This window comes from Arachis hypogaea, chromosome 13, assembly GCF_003086295.3.
Source record: "Arachis hypogaea cultivar Tifrunner chromosome 13, arahy.Tifrunner.gnm2.J5K5, whole genome shotgun sequence".
Taxonomy (NCBI): Eukaryota; Viridiplantae; Streptophyta; class Magnoliopsida; order Fabales; family Fabaceae; genus Arachis; species Arachis hypogaea.
The window spans coordinates 144,784,319-144,803,070 of NC_092048.1; the positions used below are offsets into that span (position 1 = coordinate 144,784,319).

Sequence of the window (18,752 nt, forward strand, 5' to 3'; positions counted from 1 at the left end):
CAAAATACTATTAACTAAAAAGCCAAATAATTTTTTTAAATAACAATATTTTTTAAAAAAGATGTATTTAAATAAATTTAAAATTAAATAAAAATGTTTTATTAAAAAAAAAAGACATTTTTAACTCGAAAAGTTAATCCAAAGCAACACTTTGAGTCCTTGTATACGTTACGAATGAAATTTTACATTAATCTACCACTTTAAAATTAAAATGTGATACAGGTAACACAAAGAAACCGTGAAAATTTTGCAAAAATAATAAAAAGTTAACCGAGGGCGTAAGTTGTGGGTAGCACGTAGCATAGAGGACGCAAACGCTTTCCCTCTCTGTCTCTCAGTGAAGGGAGTGTCTGTCTGTCATCTACTTCCTTCTCCTTCCTTCTCACTTCTCGCTTCTCAGTTACACTCACCAACCAACCAACCAACCTCATTAATCTCTCACCAAATCCCAATGGCTCTTCCCAAAACCCTACTTTCCCTCCTCCTTCTTTCTGTCACCATTGCCGCCGTTACCGCCGATGACTCAGCCGTCATGTCCAAACTCCTGAAATCCCTGACCTCCCCGCCCACCGACTGGTCCCCCAATACCCCTTACTGCCAATGGACTGGCATTACCTGCGACTCCTCCAACCGCGTCACCAAAATAACACTCTCCTCAAAGTCCCTCACCGGAACTCTGCCCTCCGATCTAAACTCCCTCTCTCAGCTCACTGACCTATATCTTCAAGAAAACTCCCTCTCCGGCCCACTCCCTTCTCTGTCCGACCTCTCTAACCTCCAAACTGCCTACTTCGGCCGCAACAACTTCACCTCCGTCCCCTCCGCCGCATTCTCCGGCCTCACCAGCCTTCAGAAACTCAGCCTCTTCAACAACCCTTCCCTCTCCCCCTGGCCCTTCCCCACCGACTTAACTCAATCATCAACCCTCAGCGACCTCGATTTCGGTTCCGCCGGAATCACCGGCGACCTTCCGGACATCTTTGACTCCTTCCCCAGTCTCCAGAACCTTCGCCTCTCCTACAACAACCTCACCGGAGCCTTGCCCAAGTCCCTCGCCTCCTCCTCGATTATCAACCTGTGGCTTAACAACCAGCAAAACGGTTTATCGGGGACAATTGAGGTTCTCTCCAACATGACGCAGTTGTCTCAGTTGTGGCTCCACAAGAACCAGTTCACCGGTGGGATCCCTGATTTGTCGAAATGCGATAGCCTCTTTGATTTGCAGCTTAGGGATAACAAGCTAACCGGAGTCGTTCCGAGCTCATTGATGGCGCTTCCGAGCTTGAAGAACGTATCTTTGGACAACAATGAGTTGCAGGGTCCTGTGCCGGTGTTCGGTAAGGGTGTGCAGGTTACTCTTGATGGGATCAATAGTTTTTGTAGAGATACTCCTGGACCTTGTGATGATAAGGTGATGGTTTTGCTTAAGGTTGCTGAGGGTTTTGGGTATCCGAGTCGGTTTGCGGAATCGTGGAAAGGGAATGATCCTTGCAGTGGTTGGAGTTTTGTGGTTTGTTCAGGGGAGAAGATTACTACTTTGAATTTTAAGAATCTGGGTTTGCAGGGGATTATTTCACCTGCATTTGCGAATTTGACTGATTTGAGGAGCTTGTACCTCAGCGGGAACAATTTGACTGGTTCTATACCCGAGAGCTTGACCACATTGCCCCAACTTGAGACTCTTGATGTTTCTAATAACAATCTGTTTGGGGAGGTTCCAAAATTCCCTCCAAGGGTGAAGTTATTAACTTCTGGTAATGCTATGCTTGGGAAGAATCCTGGTCCTGGGGGAGGTGGAGGAGGGAGCAGAACTAGTCCTTCTGACGGGTCTGGTCCGAGTGCAAGTCCGGTTGAACCGAGGAAAGGTAGTTCCTTGCCGCCGGGTTGGATTGCTGGTATAGTGGTTTTTGTTTTACTTTTTGTTTTTGTGGTGGTCTTTGTATCCTGGAAGTGTTATGTCAGAAATCGGCACCGGAAGTTTGGAAGGGTTGGTATTCCTCAGAATGGAAAAGGAAACTTTAAACTTGATACGGCAAGTGTTTCCAATTCCAATGGATATGGTGGTGTGCCAAGTGATTTGCAAAGCCAGAGCAGTGGTGATAGGAGTGATCTTAATGGTTTTGATGGTGGAAATGCCTTGATTTCAATCCATGTTCTTCGGCAAGTAACCAATAATTTCAGTGAAGAGAACATTTTAGGTAGAGGAGGATTTGGTGTTGTTTATAAAGGGGAGTTGCCTGATGGAACAAAAATTGCTGTCAAGAGGATGGAATCTGTGGCAATGGGAAACAAAGGAATGAATGAGTTCCAAGCTGAGATTGCAGTTCTTAGTAAAGTTAGGCATAGACATCTGGTCGCTCTTTTGGGATATTGTATCAATGGCAATGAGAGGATTTTGGTATATGAGTACATGCCTCAAGGAACATTAACTCAGCATCTCTTTGAGTGGCGTGAACTTGGGTGTGCTCCCTTGACATGGAAACAAAGGGTAGCAATAGCTTTGGATGTAGCACGGGGTGTGGAATACTTGCACAGCTTAGCTCAGCAAAGCTTCATTCACAGAGATTTAAAACCCTCAAACATACTATTAGGTGATGACATGAGAGCAAAGGTTGCAGATTTTGGGTTGGTTCGGCTTGCACCGGATGGGAAGTACTCTGTCGAGACACGGCTGGCTGGAACATTTGGGTATCTTGCTCCTGAGTATGCAGGTATAGAGTGCCTTTAATTTAACTTGTGCATAGAATTTTATAGCCATAGCCGGTGGTTTTACTACTTCAATACTGTGTTCTGCTGTTGACAGGATTAAGTAGCATCAATGGCAGTAGGAAAGAAGGGAAAATAACTGTAGTCTGCACCCTAGATGTTTAATAGTCCGGATTTAGGTGTTCCTTTCTTTTTCTATTAGTTTTATTAATCGGCTTTATGTGGTGTGTTTTCCTAAAATTCTTTGTGGTGGATGGTTGCACATTGTGTAATATGTTGTGCGGCCACTTATAAATGGTTACAAGTATCTAATATGATGAATACTCTAGGTGCAGTAAATCTTGGATTGCCATATTGTCATGGGTTTAGGTGGTAGGTCTCTGTTGCACAAGATATCTTCCCTGCATATTTCTTTCGATGAAAATTTCACCAATTTCAAATACTGAATTCTATGCATTTAACTGCCACGAAAAATGGGGCATTGTAAAATGTGGTAAACATTTTTTTCTTTAGGTTCTTGGTTTGTTTAATTTTAAGAGAGATATATGTTCTTGATAACTGTTACATTGAATGTGATTTGTTGCATCAATTGTAACTAATGCAATCTTGATTCTTGCCAGCTACTGGAAGAGTGACAACCAAAGTGGATGTTTATGCATTTGGAGTAGTTTTGATGGAACTTATCACCGGTAGAAGGGCATTGGATGATACTTTGCCTGATGAAAGGTCTCACTTGGTTACATGGTTCCGAAGGGTACTTATTAACAAGGAAAACATACCAAAGGCAATCGATCAAACTCTTGAACCCGATGAGGAAACCATGGAGAGCATATATAAAGTGGCCGAGCTGGCGGGCCATTGCACAGCCCGTGAACCATACCAAAGGCCGGATATGGGGCATGCAGTGAATGTCTTGGTTCCACTTGTCGAGCAATGGAAACCAACCAGGAATGCTGAAGAAGACAATGGTGGCATTGACCTTCAGATGAGTCTTCCTCAAGCTCTGCAAAGATGGCAAGCCAATGAAGGCACTTCTACAATGTTTGATATGTCATACTCACAAACCCAATCAAGCATTCCCTCTAAACCTTCTGGCTTTGCAGATTCCTTCGATTCAATGGATTGCCGGTGATGTAAAACGATTGATCAGCTACCATCTTGGTTGTGGGAAATAACACCGCGGAAAAAGCTTAGGCTGTTAAGCTGTCTGATTTAGCAGCATGATGAGTTGCATGTCACCATATTTGTTTACTTTAAAAGGTATCATTCTGTTGAGCTAAAGATTATATGACGGTTTGGGTTAGAGGTCGGAAGCATGTTCTTTCTGTGGAAAGGGAAGGTCCTCGAGTTTGTCAGAAATGTCAATTGTATTATATTCTTTCTCCCTCTCTTCTAATTTTGAATTGGAAGTGTGTCTCTCGCGCAGGTAATTGTATCCAGTGAGTATCTACTAGACATTAAACTTGGTCTCTCTTTGACCATATATGTAAGGTCTTATTTATTATTTATTTATTTATTTATTGGTCAGCTAGTATTTGTGAGGTTCAATGTGTTGTAGTAGCATGTTCAGTTTTTCGTTTCAAATTCTGCTTCGAAATCATTATTTGGGTAGAAGTTATTACAATATAGATGTTTTACCTACTTCATAATTGAGTATGTTACACAAAAATCTAATCATCAGTCATTCATATGAGGAGAATAATTTTGCTGCTAGTCTAACGAGACCACCTTGTGGGAATCTGTAACATCTATGTAATGTAACAGCATGGGTTCATGCAACATTTTAAAATGTTTTCAACACATCTTAAGAGTATGTCGGTGTGGTGCGTATGAGAATGAAAAACACTTTTGTAACCTAAAATGCACAATTATTGCATTTAAATACGTTAGTTTGTGAATGTTGAATGTTCTTTTTTGGTAGTGAGGATATTGATCTGATCTCACATGAACGTTGTACATATAAGATACGTGAGAGCATGTATGTATCAAAGCTGGAGCCGCTATAAAATCTTAGTATAATGATAACTTTCCTAACAATGCACATGTCTTGCTCATTATTTTCTAATATTATTTATTCTCTGCTTACTGGTTAGGCAACTTGCAAACCACATTCTAGAGATGTGTTCTTTAGCTCTTGTCAAATTATGGCCAAATTCACTAGTTCAAAATATAAGAAATCAAAATCCCTATTATTAGAATTAGTTGGTCACTTAATTATTATTAATGGCTGCTAATTTTTCCAAGAACGTGAACACCATATATGCATTTCTTTATGTACACGCTACCGGGCAGGTTTGAAATAAAATTTAAATTAATCTATGTGGACATGTTCCAAAATATATGATCAATCTTCTAAATTCCAATTGGCAGTTGCAGTATACATTATTCTTAGTAGTTAAACAAAAACATGACACCCCACTCTTGAAGACAGACTAGGTCGACTAGCCTAACCATTTTTCGCTCATTACAATTTATGGTCTTGACGTGCTAATTAAGTTTTGTTTTGTTTTTTTGTTTTGCTGGCTTCACCCAAAGCAAAGATACAAGGAATTCTATCATGAAAAAGTTTACGGGACCAGCACTTTTATTGAAATTTGGCCAGCATTTAACCATCAAAAGAAAAATGAATAATTCTACACCATTAGATATCATCTCGTACTATTAAAAATATTGATGATGGCTAATTATACTTTAAATTAATAACGACGCCCCCCAATCATAGGGAGAATTGAAATGCAGTTTGATGCTGAAAGGAAAACAGAACAAAAAGTGTTGATGATTAACATGAATATATTTAGCTTGATTGCCGCTTTGTTGCTTAATTTGTGGCTGAAGAGAGGGTAGACATTTGATTTTTCTTTTCCTATTTAGAAGCATTGACCGCCCAACAATATAGGGAAATAGTGTAGCATATCAGATTTAGGCTTAACAGTTAACATAGTTTATAGAGATTTAATTTACGTATCCATATCACTAAACCAACAAGATATATAGTAGTGCGGTAGTGCCTAAGTTGGCAGTGGTTCTTAAATCTTTCCAATTTAGAAGCACATTCTTTTGAGAACAAGGACACTTGTTTGTTGGTTGCGTTTATTTACGGTTACGGGACAAACAAACACAGGTGGAGATAGTGCTTTAATTTGGAGGGAGCAACATGAAGAATATAGCTTGAGAAGAGGGAACAAAAAATTAGAGGAGTTCAACTATAAAATAAAGAATTTTCTATATAAAAGTTAGGTTTAATTATTTTATTGATCTTTATAATTTTATTAAATTTATAATTAATTTTTAATTTTTTTTAATTGAGTTTTTATACTGTTTTTTATTTTGTAGTTAGGTCATTTCTAGTATAAAAAGTGTTAAAATTAATTGAATATTTTTTCATAATTAAAAAAATAAAAATCTAACTAGATCTTTGAGACTTTTGACTACTAGTTTTTGATAGAAATATTTTGCCAATTTTAATATTTTTGCCATAAAAGAACCTAATTACTAAATTAAAAGCAGTGTAGGACCCAACTAGAAAAAAAGGATATAATTGTAAATTTTGTAAAAATATAGAAACCAACTGAATAATTAAATTCAAAAGTTATCAATATAGGAAACTATTGTCTCCGTCCCATACACAAGGTTCCATCCCTAAAAATAGGAACATGGAGACACAAAATCATATTTTACGGATGAGATATAAATACAAACATTATTTTTAGAAATACTGAATTAGTGTATTTTGTATTCCTTTTTTATAGGAAGGATACATAATGTTACCTAAGTTATAAGAAAATTAGCTAACCAACTTGAACTAACAACATGCTAATTGTAGGAAGAAGGGAGTTACTAGTAGTTAGGAGTGGAATCTTTTCTGTTAGTTGTTAATATGAGTCAATTTCTGTTAGTAATTATTACTTAGTTAGAAGCCAATAGCTCTCATAGTATAGTCGAGTTTTGCCATTTAATGCATCTAAACTTCCTTTCTTTCACTCTCCTATTTTCTGTTACAACACTTTACACCCTCTTGCTACAAACACTACACTATTTATCATGGTGTGGTGAGCATAGACTCTAAGAAGTAGCGTGCGATTTGAGAAAAGAGTTGAGAGAGAAGAATGGCTTGATCATTGTTTCTCACTACAACTCAGAGATTTTAGTGCATGAATCGTGCATATCTAGCACTAATTTGGAGTATCAATGGCAGAACCTAATCATAGCAATCAAGATTCACCTAATGCAGCAATCATCGATCTGCATATAGGGGTGGCAAACAGGCTAAAACCTATCAGGCCGGCTTGTGTAATTCGCCAAAAAGGCGAGCCGGGCTGGAAATTTAAAACCGCTATAATTAAAAAGCAGCCTAACGCGCACCGCCTAATCTACAGGCTTTGACGGGTTTCGGCGGGGCGGGGCAGGCTTCTTCGGTGGGCCCGGCGTTTTTTTTTTAATTGAAGATGTTCTAAGTTATAATTTGGATTATGTTTTATATTTGATTGATTAGAAACTTGAAAATGTTTAATTATATGTTTTGGATAATGCTTATTTTATTTTTACAATGTTGGGCTTACTATTTTGTTTCAAAATACTTAGTTGATGATTATGTTTATTACATATTTAGAATTATAAATACTTTAATGTTTATGAATTTAGAAATTATAAATTTTTTGAAATGATTGTGAAATTATAAATATTGTTTAATATTTAATAGTTTATTCATAAAAAAATAAAAAAAGTTAATAAAAAAAAGAATTGGCAGGCTTAGCTCGCCAACCCGCTATTAAGTAGGACAGGGGAGGAATTGAGGACCGCCTCAATAGGCGGGGCGGGGCGGGGCGGGCTAGCCTGTTTGCCACCCCTATCTATAGAGCTTCGCTTACTTCTTTAATCAAATCATTGCACTACAAACTCAATTGAGTCGAGGTAACAATCCGATTCCTACCTCATTTTTGAATCCGGCAGAAGAATAACATTCTTCAAACCCTTACTATCTTCATCCTTCTGAGATCTTCGAGTATCAATTATGAACATGATCTTGAACGGAAAGAATTATGGAGCTTGAAGAAGAACAATAGTATCAGCATTGGAATCAAAGAACAAATTCGACTTTGTGGATACGATAACCAAATAGAAGAGCGATAGCTTGTTTGAATCTTGGAAAAGATGTAATACATACGTATTGGCTTGATTTAATCTTTTTTTGCAGTCAAGCATCTCTCAATCGGTAATATGGAACAACGTTGCCAGTGATATTTGAAATGAGTTAGAGCACCAATACCACCAGAGTGATAGTTATACAGAGTGGCTGAGCTTCAAAGGTGATCTTGATGTAACTTCATACTACACAAGATTGAAGACAATTCAGGAAGAGCTTGATAATTTCAGAAGCATTCCAGTGTGCCAATGTGACGTAACCTGTAACTGTGGATTAGGAGTGATAAGGAGTCATAGGTCTGAAGATCAAATAACCCTGTTTTTAATAGGGTTAAATGATCAATATTTAGGTGTAAGATCACAAGTGATGATGATGAATCATTTTCCTAGCTTGAACGATGTATTTGCGATGCTTATCCAACAAGAAAGACAATTCCAAAATGAATGGATCTCCGCATAGATCATGAATCATTTTACTCCTTCTTTGAACTTTGTGGAATCTGGAACAAACAAAGGGAAAGGAAGAGGTAGAGGAGGAAGGAATCAAGGAGGAAGGAGACAAGATAGGAAGGTGCAATATGCACATTGTGGGAAGCTGGGACATAACACTTACTCTCCTTGTTTTCAACCCTCGACCGTTCACCCTTAATATAGAAGAGTGAAGCTTCTAAGGTTAAATCTTGTTCAACCCTCACACTTTTTTTCTTCTCCAACATTAGAGTAGCAGCGGCTTCTTCAGAGAGGAGGGAGAGGACCGAGGCTGTTGCATGCATGTTCACCTCTTCTTTCTTATCCTTTTTCTTTAAACTTCTTCAATATTGACCATTGAACTTGACTTTGGCCACAAGTTTTGATTTTGAGCGTTGATATAGTTCTGACCCATGTAGACTTCACGTTCTTCATTGTTACTTCTTCCATGCATGAGACTTTCAAGCTTTCTTCTTTGATCCTCAGTGAAGCACAAAGGAGGAAACAATTTTTTTGTGGTGCTTGACCGAGAGGACTAGCTATTGGATTGTAGCTTTCTTTATTTTGCTTTGATTTGGCAAAAATCTTTTTGTCCTCATCCATAATCTAACCTCTGAGCATTTCATTTCCTTCTTTCTTCTTCTTGGATAAATGAATGATTTGACTGAAGTAAGAGAGATGAGAGAGAAAAGAGAATAGCTTTCGCTGGAAGCTTTCCAAAAAATTAAATCAAATTGAATTTTAAGTTCCAGTTATCAAAAATGATAACTTTGCAAAGTGAGACCTTTTGATTTTGTGATCACCGTGTGGGATCTTGAAGGTTTTGGGCCACTTTGATTCTCTTCCTTTTAATTCATCAAGTTTGGCTCATAGACTTATCTTTTCTTCCTTAATTTCAAGGTTTAGCCACTAATTTTTGGATCAATTTATTATGATGCTGAATTTTATTTTTGTGCACACTAATAAAATACATCAAATAAATAATTGAAAATATTTTAATAAATTATTAAAAATATTTTTAATAATATTTGTTCATCATATTAATTTTAATTTAATTTTTCAAACTCAATAAAGTATAACTCACCTTATTATTGCTAATTCATTACATAATAAATTGAATAATAACCGATTACTTTGGAATTTTTACTCTTTACTTGTTAAAGTTGTGACAAATAAAAAAATTTGTACATGTATTATTAAGGGTAAAACATTTATATAAATTAAACACATATCAATATTACATGAATCTCCTAAAATAAATAACGTTGCGTGCATATTATCATTCATAGATTTATATAAATCGAATTTATTAAATTCGAATTATCTATGATAGTACTAAATCGAATCAATATGATTCGAATTAGTACGGTTCACTACATTTAAACATAAATCGAATTTACTAAACTCGAATGAGTAACTGTAGGACTAAATCGAATCTCAATATGATTCAAATTATTTGGTAAACTACTAAATCAAATGAATTTAATTCGATTTACAAGTTCCTAGTAAATTGAATGTAACAAATTCGATTTATACTCAATGGTGGCTAGTGGTAAATCGAATTCACTAAGTTCGATTTAGTATGTAGTGACCTATAAATTGAGTTGAATTAATTTGATTTACTCTGATACTAAAGTATATAGATACAAGCTAAACGTGAATTCCTTATCATAGTGAGACTCATAATGGCTAGTAATGATAGTTTTTTAGTTTTGGTGCACTATAGAGGGTCGATTAAAAAAAATCGCAATTTGGAATAAAAATTACCGATAAAAATTCGCGTTTTTCTCAAACATTCAATTTCCATGTTGCGTGATGGTGTGAAGTACGATTTCTTCGTCATAAACCCGTACCCTACCCTACCTGCAGGCATACCCGTACACATTTTTTTATAAAAATTAGGTATATAGTGAAGGAAATAAAAGTTGAACTCACAACCTCTCTTATGTAATGACTTATAATAAGTGAACAACCACTAAACTAGTTAGTTAATTTAGTAATTTAGAACATTAATTTGTTATTTTTTTATGTTATTAATATGTATAAAATTTGAAATGATTGAATTTTATATTTACTTTAAAAAAATTTGATATTTCTGCGAGTAGGGTAGGACAGGGTAGGGTTTAGAACTTTAGGGAGTGGGTAGAGTTAGGGTTGAGAGATTCTCAACCTGCGAGTAAGATAGGATAGAGTTTTAATAAAATTTTCAACTCGCGGGTAGGGCAAATCCTATCCTACTCTACCCATTGCCAGCCCTACCGAAGAGGGTGGAGCACCGAATAGTCTCGAGGGTATCCTGCAAGATGATGATGATGATGATGTAGAGTCCGCCACGATTGCTGACAATAGTGATGATGACATAGCGAAAAATATTTCAGCTGGGGATGGTGGAGCATCTAGCTTAGGAACTCAACAGTACCCTCACACTTTTCAACTTTATATTTGGATGCCGTGACACAGCAAGGATTACCGGGAGTACCTGTTGGATTTGAAGTCAGAAATACACAAGATACAGGAGCTCTAACTGAGTTTTAAGTTAGTCAGCAATTTCAAGATAAAGAGGATGCCGTTTTAAGCGTGAAGATTTATAATTCAATTTTCTAAATAATTTAAATTATATTAAATTTTTGCTAATCTTCTGCTGCCTAGTTAATCCAACACTTGAAACCTAAATTAAATTAAATTAAATTAAATTAATCTCCAACAAAATTTTTAACCTCCTTAAACTTCTAACAATTAAAACTTACAAATTTTAATAAAACCTGTTATCACTACTGGTTAACATGCATTTGAAACGATTACTATTTGTGGTTATCCTTCATCCAACATGCATTTGTGATTTTAATGTTCTAACACACTACTACTCCTAAATCAATACTCTAACTACTATTTAAAATTTAAATATTCTAATAATTCTAATAATCAAGTTCTAAGCGATTTAAGATCACTAACAATTCTTTATTTCTTAAACAAAATAAATTAAATTTCATTCAATAACCTCTTCATGTACGCTATCAGTAATATAGGTGATTCCGTCCAACCGATAGATTTGGGTTGTTTTTTATGATTGCAGTTTGAATATTGTAGTATAAATCTCCTTAGTTTCTCTTAATTTTTTGTTTTGGGTGGGGTTGGTTTGTAAAATGTAATTCGAAACAAGTGAATTTAAATTGATATATTAATTTACTACTATGCACGTTCAACTCATAATTCGAATTTGCTTCATTCAAATTATTATGGTGGGGTAATTCGAATTTATTCCATTTGAATTATTAGGTGCCTTCGTATTTCATTGATAAATCGAATCAATATACTTCGATTTAAGTTGTTCTCTACTAATTCAAATCAAATTGATTCGATTTAATATTACAGTGGTTAATTCAAATTTATTGAATTCGATTTACACTTAAATTTAGTACCCCATGTAATTCGATTTATATAGAATTAACAATGAAGACATCTACATAACATTATTTGGTTTGAGACTTTCATATAATATTAGTGTGTGTTTGGTTTATTAATATGTTATCCCATGTCTTTTATCTTTATATTTGTATCGTATCTTTATACTAAACATGATCTAATAAATACTTTTATTTTTTCATGCCAATGCTCAATATCAACGTCATGAGTCATGAGCAGCCAAAATTAATTGAAGGATGGCATAACATGCGTAAGAAGAGCTGCAATTGTTGGACATTAAGCTCATCACCTTAATTAAAGTTGACAAATAATAATGCTGAAATTGTTGCATCGACAAGGCAGTGACACCCCACTTTTTGATACACAATAGGTAGGAGTGTAGGGGCGGAGCTAGGTGATAAGAAAGGGGCGATGACCTCTTAATTTTAATTTTAATTTTTTACATGTAAATTATATGTAAATTTTAGTTTAGTCATCCTTAAAATTTTATTTTAGTCTTAGTTTATTGTATAAATATTTTTTGATCTCTCTAATATTTTATCTAGCTCTGCCTAAAAGTGTTTGCAATTCAATTTAAATCAGTTTTAACATAAACACCACCACCAATAAATAACTATATGTTGCTATGGAATTGAAGAATGGGTTTGATTGGAGATGTAATTTAATTAATTTTCTTACTCTGCCTAAAGTTTTCGCGCGTTTCTATTAGTAGTTAACAACAATATAAAAACGGAATTTAAGAAAGACGAAACAAATCAAAGAGAATGTAGTAAACCGTGTCCAGCTGTGAATCACGTATTCCATTATTGGAATGAAAGATTCCAAAAGGACCAAACGAAGCGAAAATGACATGGGTGAAAAAAAATTGGTAAAGTCTAAAGTGAAAGTGGGCCTCAAAAAAAAGTTGGCAAATGTAGTTTATAATAGCCAACTGCATATATTACTAACCCGGTTAATTGATCAATTCACTCGTTTAGTTTAAATAAATGCAGAAGATTCGAATTCCCTAATTTGAGCTAAATTCTAGCTATAGTTTCTATTATTGTAGCTTTAGTAGCTTACTATCAGTTCACTCTCTTGAGCGTTACGCATCCTCAATTCTGGTGGTTGGTGATAGCGATAGCTACTCTAAGAATTTTCTCAGCACCAACACTGGCTTTTCTTTTGGGAAAGGCCATGCACAATATAATGCAGCCCCACTTATCACTTTATGATAACAATAAAAGCAAAAAGTCAGGACTTAAAAGATGAGAGAAAAAAAGAAAGATAAAAAAGAGTGCCACAAACGTGGGATGATGTACATTGGTACAGCATGTTATGCTACGCACTTGCATACCAATTTGATAGCTACACTTCAATTTCACATATAATCCACTCGCTTATTTTTCTTGTATGGAAGTGAGATGAGTGATATACTCTAATATTATAATTTTTGGTGTTAGAAGAAACTAAAATGAGAGAGTTTGGTTTTCGTACCTCTTAGAAATCGAAATTTTTGCATTCTAAATTAACTGATACCATATTTGAGATTAACACTCCAGTGAGCCATAATCCGAAAAAATAACATTATCAACCTAATATCAAAAATGAAAAGTGCAAACACTCGCCAAACATCTTTAAATTTAATATTGGGTAAAATATATTTTTTGTCCTTGAAGTTTGTTAAAAGTTTTAAAAATACCTCTAAGTTTTGTTTTGTTTCAATTTTGTCTAAAAAATTTTTATTTATATCAAATATATCCATAACAGCTAATTTTTCAAAAAAATTTAAGACGAATTTAACAACAATTTCACAAGAACAACTTTCAATACAAACAAATCAGACTTAGGTGTCATGCATTATTGTTTGATTGGCCCTAAGGGATATATTTGATACAAATAGAAAACTTCAAGGACAAAATTGAAACAAAATAAAACTTAAGAATATTTTTAAAATTTTTGACAAATTTCGGGACAAAAAATATACTTTACCTTTAATATTTTTCCCTCGCTCACATATCTACACTTTGGTTTTAATAAAAGATGGATTCTAGTAAAACTATACTATGGTAACTATGTAAATGTTATTAAAATTAAAGTCACATTTTTTTAAGCAACATTTTTTAAAAAGCATTATTTAAGAATAAAAAACATTACTTTAATTTTAGTAATATGTTTTAAAAAATTATAATCGCCGTAATATAGTTATGCTAGAATGATCCTTTAAAAAAATTGCATTTTTGCCACTACTAAGTAGCTTATGATAAGCGTTTGATCTAATAAGTGGTATCAGAATAATGTCATGTGTTAGAATTTTACGATGGATATTAGGGAGGAGATTTTTGGTTTGATTTTGTGGTAAATGTTGCATTTGATCCCACCAAAGGAAAATGATTATATCAGTGATACCAGTATGTATTCCCCTCAAATACATTCTGGTCGTAAAGGTACACTTATGTGTACTTTTTTTCTCTGACTGAGCATAAAACTCAAAAGTGCAATGGACAAAAGGAAAATGATTCCCCACTTTTTCTTGTTTTCAAAAAAGTAATGATGTACATCATAGGTGCTGATAACTGATAAGGCAGCCTTATAAGAGAATTTCCTTTAAAAGATTTAGTATGTTACAAGAATTTGAAAAGCCTTTGAAGCTCTCTCTACTAGGATAATGAGTACTACTAATGCAAGGAACATGAGATGGAATAGAATGGACCAATGGCTTGTAATTTCAGCTATTCTTTTACTGCAAGATTTTCTGTTCCTCTCTCAGATACTTGCTGAGACCACAACCTCTGTGAGTGTAACTCAACTTTCTATGATTATATTTAGTAGTATTATTATGAGACACTTAAGCACCATCAATTATTAAATGAATGATTTCAGGTGCATATTGTATACATGGGGGATAAGATATTTGATAATCCAGACACTACTAAAAAGGTTCACCACAAAATATTATCTTCACTTCTAGGAAGGTATGCCTTTGTAGTACTCTTCATATATCCGTTACTTTCAAATGGAGCTGGTATTGTAATAATGTATTGAGATTCAAGAAAATAATATATCAAGTGTCCACTTTCTGTTCTGAAGCAAAGAAGCTGCAAAGAATTCAATTCTTTACAGCTATAAGCATGGATTTTCAGGGTTTGCTGCAAGGTTAACAAAATCTCAAGCAGAAGAAGTAGCAAGTATGATCCTTGAACCAATTAATCTTCTTGTTTTTTAACCCTTTAAGCACATTTTAAAAGCTACAGTCATACTATGTGTTACAGAATTTCCGGGGGTAGTTTCTGTCATTCCGAATCGAATACACAAACTTCACACAACAAGAAGTTGGGACTTCCTTGGTATCCATCATTCATCTTCAAACACTGTTTCCAATGGAATCAACTTAGGTGAAGGAACCATAATAGGTGTCATTGACACAGGTAGTACTTTCTTTTCCCCCTCTTACACATAGCTAAGTAAGCACTGAAAAATGGCAATGTAACAAAAAATCAGTGACTTCTCTTTGAAGGAATCTGGCCAGAGTCTGTGAGTTTTAACGACGAAGCGATGGGGAAAATCCCATCAAGGTGGAAAGGAGTTTGTGAAGTGGGAGAGCAATTCAGTTCCAAAAACTGCAACAAAAAGATAATAGGTGCTAGATGGTTCTTGAAAGGAATATCTCATCATGCTAAGAAGCTGATCCTTGGAAATGAAAGCAGCGAATATCTCTCGGCTCGAGATGCTATAGGCCATGGCACTCACACAGCTTCCACAGCAGCAGGGTACTTTGTAGAAAATGCAAACTACAGAGGACTTGCTTCTGGCATAGCCAGAGGAGGAGCTCCACTTGCACACTTAGCTATATACAAGGCATGCTGGGACATTTCTGTTGGAGGTTGTTCTGGTGCAGATATCCTTAAGGCTTTTGACAAGGCAATACATGATGGAGTAGACATTTTAACAGTTTCTCTTGGCCTTAACATTCCTTTGTTCTCTTATGTTGATCAGCGCGACGCCATAGCAATTGGTTCCTTTCATGCAACTGCTAAGGGAATCACAGTTATATGTTCAGCTGGGAATTCTGGTCCCAACTCTCTAACAGTTTCAAATACTGCTCCATGGATTATCACAGTTGCAGCCACCACCATAGATAGGGCCTTTCCGGCTGCGATTATTCTTGGAAATAATCTCACTCTCTGGGTATATATGCTACAAGATTTTATTATTAAAAACACATCTAGTTAAGAATGCTATGAAGCTTAGTTCAATGATTGACATAATGTAGGGGGAGTCCTTAGATGCTGGAAAGCATAGCAATGGATTTGTTGGACTAACATACTCTGAACGTGTAGCTTTAGATCCTGATGATGATACAGCGTGAGAGCTCTCTTCCTCCTTTCTAGTTTTCTTTCTTCTTTTTCAGTTATTAATCAATATTTCATGTGTTTCTTGAAAGTAAGGATTGTCAGTCTGGAAGTCTGAATGCTACAATGGCAGCAGGCAAAATTGTGCTATGCTTTTCGCTATCCGAGGAACAGGATATCATCTCTGCATCGCTTGCTGTAAGGGAAGCTGGAGGAGTTGGAATAATATTTGCACAATCTCATGAAGATGGACTCAACCAATGTGGCTCCTTTCCATGTGTTAAGGTAGATTACGAAGTAGGGACACAGATAGTATCCTATATTAGAAGAGCAAGGTGAGGAAATGAAATATGCAGAAGTTGAGATTATTGGTTTCTGAAAGTTCCTTTGAGTAATCATAAAATTAATATCAAGCTTATTTCCAAGGTTTCCAACTGCAAGCCTAAGTTTTCCAAAGACTGTTATTGGAAAATGGACTTCTCCAAGAGTTGCATCATTCTCATCAAGAGGACCTAGCACTATGTCTCCTTCTGTGCTAAAGGTATATTCAGGACTTCATATTCAACCATGCCAACTTAGCTTTGAAATTTAGAGACAGAAAGTAATAAAATATATTTTGTTACTATAAAATATTCTCTAAAAACAAATGCATAATCATTGAGTCATTACTTTCAGCAGTTGTTGATATTCTAATAATGAATGTAGTTAAAGTTCAATCATTGGAAGCTATTAGGTATTCACTTTCTTTTGTAATTTCACCATTGGAAAAGTATATTGTAGGAAAAGGTAAATATATTAATTAGAAGGGGACATTCATTTAGTGCAACATAGTACATATATTAATTACTTTCCACTTTAATCACCATTATTAACCATTTAGAAATAATCACTCATTATCCAAGTACATCAGAATTCTCATACATTTCTTTCTGTCTTGGTTATATATTTTTTTCTGTACATACATTTCTTTCTGTCTTTTGGTTATGTATTTTTTTCTGTTCCCATTGCACTGCTTTTGGACTCTTTCACTGTCTATAGTACTAAAACAAAATACTAATTTGTTTCTTGTTTTCAATTGTATGGTTTCATCATTAACTTGTACTATGATGATATGATTCATGGAAGTAGCCAGACATAGCAGCACCAGGTGTAGACATTTTGGCGGCATTTACACCAAAAGGCACCACAAAGAATAATGCATTTCAATTCTTATCTGGAACTTCAATGTCATGTCCTCATGTGGCTGGAATAGCAGCTCTCATCAAATCCAAACACACAACATGGTCTCCTGCAGCCATAAGATCAGCTATGGTTACAACAGGTGAAGAATCACATGGAAATCAAATGTATTAAATTAATATCAACTCATACACAATTTAAATCCAAAGTAACAAGTTGCTGTTTGATTTAAAAAATTGCAGCATCTCAAATTGGAAATGATGGAAGCTTTGTATCTGAAGAGGGTTCCACACTTAAGGAAGCTGATCCGTTCGACATTGGTGGCGGCCATGTAAACCCCATCAAAGCAATGGATCCAGGGCTCATATATGATATCATCACTGAGGATTATATCCAGTTCCTATGTTCCATGGGATATAGTAGTTCATCCATTAGAAAAGTGACCAAGACCACAAGAAGTTGTGAAAAACAGAAATACCAAGGACTGAACCTTAACCTTCCTTCCATATCAGTTCCAAACTTGAAGAAGGCTGCAAAAGTAACAAGAACAGTGACAAATGTAGGAAACATAACTGCAGTTTATAGAGCTATAGTGAAGGAACCATATGGCATAGAAGTAAGAGTTGAACCTCAAATTCTGAGTTTCAACTCAGACACCACAATACTTTCCTTTAGTGTCATGCTTCATTCAACTCAAAAGGTTCATAATGGTGATTACAGATTTGGGAGCCTAACTTGGACAGACGGCAAGCATTCTGTGAGGACCCCACTAGCTGTGAGGACCATAAAGTTTGAATCATAATTTTATGTACAGAGGGATTTATTGAAATGAGTCTGATCAACTAACTGCAGAAGTTCATGCTTGAGTCTTAATAACACAGCATGACAGCATATTCTTTAAGGAAATCGTTGTTTGAAACTGATGACACACACCAAATATATGCTATATTAGTAAACAAGCGAGACCAGTGTTTGATGGTGGTTTTTTAAGATACAAATAAGATTGTTAAGCAATAACAGTATTAGTATGATTTTTAGATCTTATCTAAACCTATAGACAAAATATCAAGCTTAGTATGAGTGAGTAATAACCCAGAATAAAAATATAACTAAATTTTTATTTGCTTCAATTTATCAGCAACTTTGAGTTTGGGTTGCACATAAAAAATTGATGCTATGTTTAAGAGAACTCCAAATTTATGCAGTCGTTTTAACCATGATTTAATGTTTAAAATAAATGTGTAGCATTATTTTACTTTCAGTTGTTCTAAATACGGTAAAAATGAAAAAACAAGATTAGCGGTGTCCTCTCTCCTTTTTTTTTTTTGGACAGTTTTAATTAATAGTTGAAAACTCAAAGGGGAAATAGTAAATACTCAATTCATTTTTTGAGCAAAAAGACAGAAAATAGTGCAAACTTTCTGCTGCTAGTGCTGAAGCTATTTTATCCTGGAGAGACATTTCCCAATCAACTCATTAACCCTATTCACATTATTTAATGCG

The 18,752-nt window shown here is 35.2% G+C and overlaps 2 protein-coding genes across 2 annotated transcripts; both read left to right on the top strand.

Moving 5' to 3' along the window:
- The first annotated feature begins 279 nt into the window (after window positions 1-279).
- On the top strand, window positions 280-4,254 carry LOC112792633 (receptor-like kinase TMK4). Its single transcript, XM_025835949.3, has 2 exons — window positions 280-2,711; window positions 3,327-4,254. The coding sequence occupies exons 1-2, from the start codon at window positions 452-454 to the stop codon at window positions 3,836-3,838; spliced, it is 2,772 nt and encodes a 923-aa protein (XP_025691734.1). The 5' UTR covers window positions 280-451; the 3' UTR covers window positions 3,839-4,254.
- Window positions 4,255-14,270: 10,016 nt separating this feature from the next.
- LOC112792635 (subtilisin-like protease SBT3.9) lies at window positions 14,271-18,208 on the top strand. Its single transcript, XM_025835951.3, has 10 exons — window positions 14,271-14,512; window positions 14,602-14,693; window positions 14,809-14,906; window positions 14,991-15,146; window positions 15,236-15,906; window positions 15,992-16,083; window positions 16,163-16,405; window positions 16,497-16,611; window positions 17,199-17,391; window positions 17,492-18,208. The coding sequence occupies exons 1-10, from the start codon at window positions 14,387-14,389 to the stop codon at window positions 18,049-18,051; spliced, it is 2,346 nt and encodes a 781-aa protein (XP_025691736.1). The 5' UTR covers window positions 14,271-14,386; the 3' UTR covers window positions 18,052-18,208.
- The last annotated feature ends 544 nt before the right edge of the window (window positions 18,209-18,752 follow it).

Excerpts from the sequence above, each read along its gene's own strand:
- LOC112792633 (XM_025835949.3), top strand. The coding sequence starts at position 452 with ATGGCTCTTCCCAAAACCCTACTTTCCCTCCTCCTTCTTTCTGTCACC. Across the intron at positions 2,712-3,326 it reads TCTTGCTCCTGAGTATGCAG|CTACTGGAAGAGTGACAACC; the intron begins GTATAGAGTGCC and ends GATTCTTGCCAG.
- LOC112792635 (XM_025835951.3), top strand. The coding sequence starts at position 14,387 with ATGAGTACTACTAATGCAAGGAACATGAGATGGAATAGAATGGACCAA. Across the intron at positions 15,147-15,235 it reads AATAGGTGTCATTGACACAG|GAATCTGGCCAGAGTCTGTG; the intron begins GTAGTACTTTCT and ends TTCTCTTTGAAG. Across the intron at positions 16,612-17,198 it reads TGTCTCCTTCTGTGCTAAAG|CCAGACATAGCAGCACCAGG; the intron begins GTATATTCAGGA and ends TCATGGAAGTAG.